The 10,901-nt window shown below is 48.5% G+C and overlaps 1 protein-coding gene across 2 annotated transcripts in view; it reads right to left on the bottom strand.

The window, feature by feature from the left end:
• The window catches only part of TMOD1 (tropomodulin 1), an 83,865-nt gene that overhangs the window by 4,044 nt on the left and 68,920 nt on the right, over nucleotides 1–10,901 (bottom strand). For both annotated transcript variants that reach the window (XM_040631643.1, XM_008707864.2), the window contains exon 9: nucleotides 4,178–4,322. In XM_040631643.1, the coding sequence (XP_040487577.1) occupies nucleotides 4,178–4,322 (145 nt within the window). The remainder of the gene's footprint in view (nucleotides 1–4,177; nucleotides 4,323–10,901) is intronic.

Genomic DNA, 10,901 nt, shown 5'->3' with positions numbered 1-10,901 from the left:
CAGCAGGGCCTCACCATGAGGGGAGGCGGGGGCACAGGCTCCGAGGTGAGACTGCAGCTCAAACCCCGCTTCCACCCATTGACTGCAGGTAACCTTAACCTACTTCCCTGGACCTCCACTTCCTTCCTATAGAGTGGGGATAATAATAGGCTCTAACTAACCCGGTTGTCGGGAGCCTCACGTGTAAGACAGGACGTGTTCGCAGTAGCGCCTGGCACACAAGAAGTGCCATGCACGTGTCAGCTATGATTACTCAGGGACGTGGGAGCCATGTCAAGAACTCTCACCTGAGAGCAGTGGGAGCCCAGCAAGGGTACTAAGCAAAGTGACAGAACAAACTTTGGGTTGGGCACTCTGGGAGAGATGCTGGCCAGCCCACAGAAGTTGCAGGACAGGAGGCAAGTGTGCTGAGGGCTTGACATGAGGCAAGGCAATGGGGATGGCCAGGAGGGGACTGACTGGCTGGGGTGGGGGTAGCATATAGACCGAGGTCTGGATTCCTGGCTTGGATGGCTGGGAGGAAAGTAATACCCTTTGTATAGTAGTTTTGGGGGACGATGATGAAATTGACTTGGGGTACACGGTGTCTGGGATGCTTGTTAGAAAAGTCTTCCTTGAGAATACAGAAGAGAGAGTTTCCCAGGAAGGGGTAATTCCTGCTTTGAAACATGTTAGCCCTCTTCCCCACCCCGCCTCCACACGTACAATGGTCTGAACTTGGAGTTAGCAGTTCAGATTTCATTAAGTGGAGAGAGCTTCAGGGACAGATTTACAGGACCCGAGAGCCACGCTCAGCCTCTCAGCTATAAATAGTGTAGAGGTAGGAGTCATCTGAGGTATCGCTGTGAGAAAACGTGGATGGGGACCCACGGCTCCTCCCTGACACCACCGTGCCCGAGCAGCTCAGTGCACAGGATGGGAAGGACCGAAGGCACGCCAGTCGAACGGGGCCCAGCAGGCTGCACGTCTGCAGAGGCATTGGCCGACGTCCGGCCTTGGGGATTGAAGATCCCCCAAGGAAGAGCCCACGCACTGCAGGCAGGCCAAGCCCACCCCTGAGGCCGGCTACGTGCCAGGAGCCAGCATCGCACAGGCTGGAGTGAGAAGGAAGCTGGAGAGCTGGGCCCTGTCTGCTCCGTGCTCCCTGCTGCATTAGCGAACACCGCTAACCACACAGCGGCCAGGTACGGCCCGCGGGAGGCTCTCGGGTTAAATACTCAGCTGGAAAGCATCGAAGCCTGTCTGCCTCATCGGAGCACTGACAGCAGGATGAAAATACTGTGTTGGAAAGAAAGGACTTCTCTTTTGCAGGAGGAAGCTGGGGCACGATCTGAATCAGAAGGGTTTCTTTTACAAAAATTAGCAGATGGCCACAAATTGGCCTTTAAAGCTAGTAAATCCTACTTCACCCACCAGCACTCAGTGTTGTGTGTAATCGTTTTAGTGATTCTGCTGTAATTCCTTTGGTGCGAAACCCCAAGGGAACAGCTGCACAGTCCCCTGGGCTAACCCTGAGGCCCATTTTGATCACCTGGCAGTCCTGTCCAGGAAACTGCCAGTCTCACCTCCTGCCTGCTTTCATCACCAAACTCCTGGTCCTGCCTTTGCCCATGCTGCTCTTTCTGCTTGGAATGGCCTTCCCTCCCTTCTCTGTGAGTTCCTACTTTTCCTTCTAGATCTAACTCCCTAGGATAGTCCCTTCAATCCTTTTGGTCTTCATGTCTCTCCTATCTGAAATCGTAGGGCCTCCGACCTTGCCTGTGCTAGCACCCCCACCAAGAACACCTCCTGCCCTGCCCCACAATCTGTCTCTGCCCTGCAAGGCTGGCTAAAGGTCCACCGCCAACAGGGATGCTTTGCTTAACCAGCCTCTGTCCTCACAAGTCACTTCTCACGTTGTTTGGGCACACTTCGCAGGCATTCCTGAATTTTTAGGCACACCCTGAGTCTTTTCTCTCCTGAAAGGTTGTAAAGGTTCTGGAGTCAAGGAACTAGCCTTTCTGCTGCCCTTTATGTCCCTTGGCACAGTCCTGGGCACACCAGAGTTGCTTGCAAAGTGCCCGCTGTAACTAATAATGGGTGGGACTTGGCTCAGCTGCTCCCTAGAAGGGCAGTTCCTCCCAGGCTTTAGTTTCGCCAAAAGGGAACTGGGGGGGGGGTGAGTCTGCAGGCCCTTCCAGCTCTGGCACTCTAGGACCTGGCTGTCGTAACCTCAGAAGCTGCTGGGGATAGGAGTCGGGCCTGGGTTTTGGAGTCACAGACTCTCAGGACTGGGAGAGTCCTCAAGGGCCAGGTTATCCAGCCCTGCTAATTCTGGTGCCCCTCCCCCACTGCAGCACCCCTGACCTCTGGTCATCTGGAACTTCTGTCCCTAGAAAAGGCCTCCAGGCCATTTTGTCAAGACAAAAGCTGGGTTAGCCCTGGGATAGGCAGCTAGGAGCACAGAAGAAAGCTTAATCTAAACTGGGAGGGGGAAATGTGAGGCCACGGCATATCAGAACAGAACTCAGGGCTTTGGAGTGCTGGCTTTGAAGCCGGATCCCAGCCAAGCCAAGAGCATTTAGACTGCTGGCCTTCCTCCACAACTCAGTGTAGCCATCACCTCTGTGATACCCTAATAACGATTCGTAATTATTTGTGTTTGTGCTTATTTCAAATAAGGGCACGTCAGATAAATCTGGATACTAGGTGCATTTTTGTTTGTTTTATGGACTTTTCTAGACCTGCAGCTCTAGGAAAAAGTGGCACCTAGAGTGAGGAATGAATGAACCACTTCTGGACTGTGATATCCTCAAGAGCGGGAACCTGTATCTTCAACACCAGTGCCCCAGGGACCTTGACAAATGCTTGTTGAATTGAGTAACTCAATTTAAAGTGAGTGCAGGTGCGTAGCTCTGTGGTTATCCGCGCACAGGTTCTGGGAGTACCTGCCTTGTGCATACACAGCTACACATTCCCCTCTATTCTTCCGGTCCTTCCAGGGCATAACCGGGCCTTGGATTCATCACTAGGAAGTGACATACCCGAACTCTGAGATGTGCCTTAGCATTAAGCCCTTCGCATTTTACTGAGTGTTAGAAACAAAAACCAAAAACCCCACGTGGAGAACAGGCTTGAACTTGAAGAAAAGCTCACTGAAGACGTTGTCCTTTAGAAAACACAGTTATTTCATTAGTCAATCCCAGAAAGAAGCTCTCTTTCCTTTCTTTTCTTCTTTCTTTCTTTCTGAGCTTGTTATACTTCTTTCTTTTCTGTAATAAGAGTATTATAACTTGGTTCATCTTCTTGCCTTGGTTCTAGAAAACTCACAGCTAAATATAATGATCAATTATATTAACAGACCTACTTACTCCTTTTCCTGTTTTTCCCCTCCTATATCCCTACAGCCTTGGCAGACATAGTCCTTTTTGGACACTGTTACCAAATCCTTTTAACAGCCAGCAGGGATACACACCATAAATACTCAGAGAGCTTGAAAACAACAGGCACCTGTAACCAAGTCAAAATGCTCAATTTTACTTTTCATTCGGCTGACCTGCATACTTATTTGGCCGACACTCAAAAAAAAAAAAAAAAAAAAAAAGATGGTGACATTTTCTTTCGTTTCCTTTTTAGAAAAAATATAAGCTATGCCTTCCACTGAGATGAAATTAATGTAACCTGCTTAACTTTCTATGAAGTCAATATTTTCAACTTTTACCTTGAAAGCCCTGTGAAGTCTGGGGGGCGTGGGGTTTGGGTAAGTAGTGCTGGTCGGTGGCCTTGGGGGCTGGACTAGCCCCAGTCCCAACGGTCAGGGGAGAGGACTCTGAGCTCAGAGAAGGGTATTGAAAGAGGAAAAGACTCCCAGTGAGCCTGAGCTCAGCCACGTTTGTTGCCTTTCACTCCATGAAAGAGGGCGCGGGGGTGCAATGGGCTCGGGCCCGCGCACCAAGCTTGCGGCAGCAGCGCGCTCAGCCTCAGCTCCCGCCGACGCGGCGCGCACAGTCCGGGGGAGGCGGCAGGCCAGGCGCCAACACAGAAGCCAAGGAATTGTGACCAACGTGAAAGTCAGGAGTCGGACTCCAGATACTTTGGAGAAGGTATCAGTGGAATATTCCCGGCGATACCGCCCCCCCCCCCCCAGGACAGGTGGGAAAACGACCGGCAGGTGGGCAGGTAGCCCAGCAGCACTCACCAAGGTCATTGTTGTTCATCATCGCGTTGGACGCCCGCATCCGGGGCCCCTGCTGGGTGAAGTGGTAGCCGAATTTGAGAAGCGTTGCGTTCTTTTCCAACATGCTCACAATCTCCATTTCCACTTTGTTGCCCAGAGGCTGGCTCTTTGATGAAGAAAAGAACAGCAGTCACCACTCATCCCTTCTGTGCAGGAGCTCATCTTCTCTACTCGCAGAAAGCCTGCGCGATGGGCGGGGATTTTAGCCACTCCCCCCTCCCCAAGAACAGGGATCTGGAAGTTTGGAGAAGGGGAAGGGTCACACAGCCAGGCGTGAATGATCTGGGATTCAAACCCAGGCTCTGCTAGACGCCAAGAACAGATCTTTCCTAGAAAACTCGAGAAGGACGTATCTTCAAATGAACAAGTCTCAAGGAAATGAAAAATCCTACTCCCTAGGCTCTACTCCATACTAATGAAATCAGAATCTCCAGGAACAAGACTCAGGTGTCTGTGGTGTTTTCAAACTCCCAGGTGATGTCAATATACAGCCAGGTTTGGGAACCAGTCGCTTAGACGAATCCCTTCGATTTACAAATGAAGAAGTAGAGGCCCAAAGATGGAAAAGGATTTGCCTGAGGTCACACAGTAAGTTGGGAATGTCCCCAGTTTGTTTTCTAAAGCCTCCCTCCTTCTGATGTTAGTTCCCTACTCCAAGATTTCTAGTGACAAAGATGGAAAGGAAACAAAAGAAAAGGAAAACCTTACGATATAGTGTTGGGAAGGATATAATGAGGATGTCCGTCAGTCTTGTTTATAATACTAGGAAAAACGGAAGTAACTTCATCCAGAGAGAGTTGCTCAAATAAATGACAGTTGAGCTTTACAAGAGAACATGACAGCTGTCAGGTGATGATGATGCAAATCGTTGGTCACAGGCCCAGAACGATGACCATGAAACAATATGGAGGAAAAAAGCCCAGTAACAAAACAGGTCATGTTTAAGTCAAGTTACCTGTATCTTCCATACACATATATATGCCTAATGCCTAGAAAAGGCCTGCAAGTGTCCTGGTGGTGGTGAGATTTAGGAGAGTTTTTGTTTTCTTCTTTGTATCTTATTGTTTGAATTTTGTTACCATGTATAATAAGATAATACAAAATAAACATAATCTTAAAGGGATTTGAAAAGACATGGAGAGCAAGCTAACATCATATCAAGGCTTAAAGACTTCCCCCCTAAGGGCAGGAACAAGACAAGAACGTTCACTTTCACCAATACTGTCCTGGGGGTCCCAGCCAGGACAAGGAGGCCCCCTTTGCCCATCTCTCCCACCCCTCACCCCTCACCTCTGGCAACCACCAGTCTGTTCTCTGTATCTATGAGCTTGCTATTTTCTGTTTTTGTTTAGGCTCCACATATAAGTGAGATCATAGGTATTTGTCTTTCTCCATCTGACTTATTTCACTTAACATGATGCCCTCCAGGTCTGTCCATGTCATTGCACACAAGATTTCCTTCTTTTTTATGACTGAGCGGTATTCCATTATATATATATATGTGTGTGTGTATCTATATATACATGTGATATATCTATATATATATCTCACATCTTCTTTATCCATTCATCCATTGGTGGAAACTCAAGTTGTTTCCATGTCTTGGCTATTGTAAATAATGCCGCAATGAACATGGGGGTGCAGAGATCTTTTTGAATTAGTTTGTCTTTAAATACCTAGAAGTGGGATTGCTAGATCCTATGGTAGTTTTATTTTTAATTTTTTGAGGAACCTCCACACTGTTTTCCACAGTGGCTGCACCAGTCTGCATTCCCACCAACAGTGCACAAGGGTCTCCTTTTCTCCACGTTCTCTCCAACACTTGTTACTTCTTGTCCTTTTTACTTTAGCCATTTTGACAGGTGTGAGGTGATATCTCATTGTGGTTTTGACTTGCATTTCCCTGCTGATCGGTGGTGTTGGACATCCTTTCATGTGTCCGTTGGCCAGCTGGATGTCTTCTTTGGAAAAAGGTCTATTCAGATCCTCTGCCCGTTTTTTACTTGAATTTAAAAATTTTTAAATTTAAATAATTAGATAAATTTAAAACTCAGTCTCAGTGCAGATATAGAATGTTTCCACCCTCACAGAAGAGTCTGTTCGATGGCGCTCCCCTAGACTGTGAGCCTAGGGCCAGCACACAGTACCCAGTACCTCCAGGTCAAGGTTGAGGGACTGAGTGGAGGAACGAGGAACACAACTGATGCACAACATGGGAGGGCTGAGAAGATTCATTAGCCCACCAGCCAAAGGGACGAGCATGGACCTCAGCTGAGATTCTTGATGGCGATCCCCTCCCAGGTATTATGAGTTCACCAGAGCCTGTCTGGGTTCAGATGGGGCTGGGAACACCAAGCTCGGCAGGTAGAGTGACATTGGTAAAGTTCCATTGCCCATTTGTCACGACTCCTAAAAAAGCTGGGAGGAGCTCAGACCTGTCCTCAGAGGACTCAGCACAGCCCTGGGCTCTGGCCCACTTAGCCTGGCGGATAGTATAGAGAGCTTATAAGGGCCCAAGAAGGAACTGGAAGGTCCCCTGCCCACCCCACATAGCAAGAAGCCTGGCCTCTCCCTGAGGCTGCTTTCTGGGAAAGCTCTGCTAGAGCTCAGGGCTAATCTCAGAAAGCACCAGACTCCCCAGAGTGGAGGGGCTGCCAGCATCGGCGAGGGCTGTTTCTGCAAAGCTGACATGTCGTGCCACTCAGTCCAGAGCGCAAAGCACCCCCATGCTAACTGCCCCCATTCAACCTCCCTACATCCCTGGGGAGGCAGCACTGGCAGGGGCTGGCTGCTCCGTCGTCTTAGAGATGAGTAAACTGAACCCATGTGTAGAGGGAAGCTGGACCGTGCTCCCTCTGCTTAATGCCAGAGGCAGGGCTTGACCTTGACCTGACACTGGAAAGACTTCAGAGGATCCTCTAGGCCCACATTCTCAAGCAGGCGTCCACTCGCCCTGGGACATGTGCAGATGTGTCTGGATATATTGGAGAAAATTCAGGATTCTATTAGATAATCATGGCCACTCTTCCCCGAGTGTTAATCTTCGACCAAAACCATTATTTTTACATTAAACAGTAAAATAGAAAATGTGCACACATCCTAAGAAGTATCATACTTGCTTCATTCTCAGGCTATCCCTCTTCAGGGCCTCAATCATTTCACGGATGAGAGAGGAGGCGGTGGGGACACTGCCGGGACCGGAACTCTGATCTCCTGTTTTGTGATTTAGTGATCATTGTGTGCCAGGCAATGGCATAGCACTTTCCCTAAGTGCACTCATTTTCTCCTCCCTATGAGCCTGTGGAACACGTACTATTATTATAACTTTCATCTTACAGGCGAGGTACGTGAAGAAGTATGAACAAAGTTCCCCCAAATCACAGAGCTCGTTGGTTACAGAACCAGGATTTGAACGCAGGAGGTTTCCTCATAATTTGCTAGTCCCCGCCTAACTTGGGAGCCTTGAGAGAGCTCTGAAGGCAGAGGTAGGGCTGATAAGAGGGGCTACAGGCAGACGGAGTTTGGCTCGGCGTGCAGGACAGTGATCTACCTGTTAATAGTGTCTGCATGTGGAAGGAACTGCCTGGTAAGGTCGTGGCCTGCCTGTCCCTGGAGGCGTGTAGACGCAGGGTAGAGAGTGTCTTGTGAGAGTCCCCTAGATTTCATTACGAACGGAGAAGGCTTAGGCTCTGTGACCTTTCAGGCTTCAGGGACCTGCATTCTGTGAATCCATGAATGGCTTGCTTGGATGGCATAAAAAAAAATCAGGAGGCCACCTGGACCGTGGGTGACAGGCAGTTGGGAGTCCCCTTGGCAGAACCCCAGGGCGGGTCATGCCAGGACCGGCCACAGCAGACTGTGGCAGCAGAGCCAGGGAGAGGGGGCTGGGAAAGAACTCTGGTCCCCCTCCCTTCAGATATGCTTCAGAATTAAATCAATCACTTGTGAATAAATGTAATCTTATTATTAAAAATTCAAATGATACTAAAGCAGATTGAGTAAAGTCAGAGAGCTTCCCTCCACATCCTTAATCCCAATCCTACCCACTTTCTGCAGAGTAAGCACCAGGCCAATGGGGTGTGTTTCCCTGGATTTTTTTCTATTAAGTATCTAATAAAAATGTGTGGGTTTTTTATTTTTAATTTTTTCCTTCAAATTGATTTGTATTATACGCATTGTTCTGCAACTTGCCATTTTCATTCAACATTTTCTGGAGATCTTTCTAAGTTGGGACACAGAGAACTCCCTCGTTCCTTTGAACTGCTTCCCAGGAAGCCCTGGTACAGACGGACAGGTAGCTTGCTTCTGTGTTCCTTGTCACATGCAGTGTGGCAGTGGCTTTGCAGGGGAGGGAGCCCGTACTCTTAAGGCTGGACACGGGGCTGTGGAATGGCTAGTTTGAAAGACAGGCATATTTTGAGTTAAAATTGCCAAGAGGGTACAAAGGCTGATGGGCCCTTCAGCGGTGATGACGACTCTTGTTTCCCTGTGGCCGAGTATCATCAACCTGATGAGAAGATGACCAGATTCACTGGCTTATGAACAGCCAACCAGTACCCTAGGCGGCATCAAGTGGGTGGCTCTGGGACCCCCATTCTGGCCAAAGGCATCATGGGCATCAGGAAGCTCACTTTGTGCATCTGACGGGGCCAATCATGGCCTTTTCTTTGTGGTCCAGAAGATGTGGGCAACTGGGAATACTTAAAAAAACAATAGAAAGGAGCCCTGGGAATGATCTAGTCCAAGTTCAGGGTTGCAAACCCCGGCTGATATTAAAATTCCATCCGTATCATAGCTGCCAAGTTCTGTTCTGCTTACACACCCCGAGGATGGGGCACATCACCTTTGAGTCACCTGGCTCCATCCTTGGTACCTCTGCTGGCTAGAAAGGTCTTTCTGGCCAAACTACAGCAAAGGAAAATAGTATAGCTGATTGTCACGTTGGTGATTTTAAAGTATGTCTGCCAATTCTTTGACCCTCCTCCCTTCCAAAGGTGGAGCCTGTCTCCCCTCCCTTTGAGGGTGGTTGTGCTTAGTGACTCACTTCTAACAGGTAGACCACGGCTGAAGTGACTGTGTAACTTCCAGGGCTGGCTCATAAAGAGGCACGTGTGGCTTCCTTCTTTCTCCACTTGCATCGTTCGCTCTGAGAGATGTTGGCTGCCGTATAGAGAGGACGCTCAAGCAGCCTGGGGAAGAGGTCCACACGGCAAGGGGCTGAGGCGTCCTGCCAACAGCCGTGGAGGGAGCCACCTCAGAAGCGACTTTTCCAGCCCTGGTCAGGCCCTCAGATTGCACTTGACTGCAGTCTTGTCAGAGAGCCTGGGCTGGAATCATGTGGCCAAACTGCTCCTGGATTGCTGACTCCCAGAAACGGTGAGCTCATGCATGTTTGTGTTTTTTTTATGCTGCTAAGTTTGGGAAGGTAATTTGTTACACAGCTGTAGATAACTGATACACTCACAGACAATGCTGGACAAAAAGAGCCAGACACAAAACAGCACCACGGGATTCCATTTATATGAAGCTTAAGAGCAGGCAAAACTCATCCATGGTGTTAGAAATCAGGACATGATTGGATTTGGAGGGTATTAATTGAGAGGGGGTATATGAGATGCTGGAAATGTTCTATATCTTAATCTTGGTGTTGATTACCCAGGTGTGCTTGTGTGTGTGTGTATAATGTAACAATAAAATTATTATATAATATACCATATAAATCCATATATAAATATATATATAAAAACCCATTAAGCTGTCCACTTATGATGTATTTGTTACCATGTATAAGTTACACTTTAATAAGAAGTAAACATAAGTAGGAAAGGGAATAAGGGAGGAGAGAAAGGAGATAAAAAGTCGTTTCCTGCACAAGCTAGAATCTCTCAGAGGTCAGTGCTCCCCGCCCCACTCTTCCACTATCAACTGTTCTAATTAACAGACATATCGGGACACCTGGGTGGCTCTAGGCGTATTAAGCATCTGACTCTCGATTTTGGCTCAGGTCATGGTGTCAGGGTTGTGAGATCGAGCCCCATGTCAGGCTCTGCACTGGGCGTGGAGACTGCTTAGGATTCTCTCTCCCCCTCTCCCTCTGCCTCTCCCCCCTCCCTCTCTAAAAAACCCCCAAACAACAGCAACAACAATAAAACAATAGAAATACCACCTCCCCCTTATCGAGAGAAGACACATGCCAGGTACTCATTAAGGAGTCAACGCATTAAATCCTCTAACAACCCTGTTGCACGAGTATGCATATCCTTCCCATTTTAGAGGTGAGGAGACTGAGGCATGGGTACCTTAAGTGGCCCCTCCCCACTGTGACACAGCAAGAATATGACAGAGTGGAGGCTTAGCTTGGACTCGATCCTCGTTTGACTTCAAGTGTCAGAGATTTGAAGACAGGTAATCCCTGGGTCAGTCTGTCTCCTGTCTGGAAAGCTCTGGGCTTTTCAGAGCAGAGTGCAACCTCCACTGGGGATCAGAGATGGTGCAAGATGTTTATTCTGATTCATGCTGTCTGTGTAAGAAAAGGATTTTCTTGACATCACATTTTTTTCCTCTCATTTTCACTGACTCTGTCTCATTTTTCCCTGAGAAGTGAGGTCAATGAAAGACCATACTTGGCATTTTGAGGCAGGGACAGTGACACATGCCCGTACTCTCTGGGAGGCTGGCTGTTTCC

Source organism: Ursus maritimus, unplaced genomic scaffold (genome assembly GCF_017311325.1).
Source record: "Ursus maritimus isolate PB19 unplaced genomic scaffold, ASM1731132v1 scaffold_17, whole genome shotgun sequence".
In the NCBI taxonomy this organism is placed as follows: Eukaryota; Metazoa; Chordata; class Mammalia; order Carnivora; family Ursidae; genus Ursus; species Ursus maritimus.
This window is presented reverse-complemented; position numbering and strand designations above follow the sequence as displayed.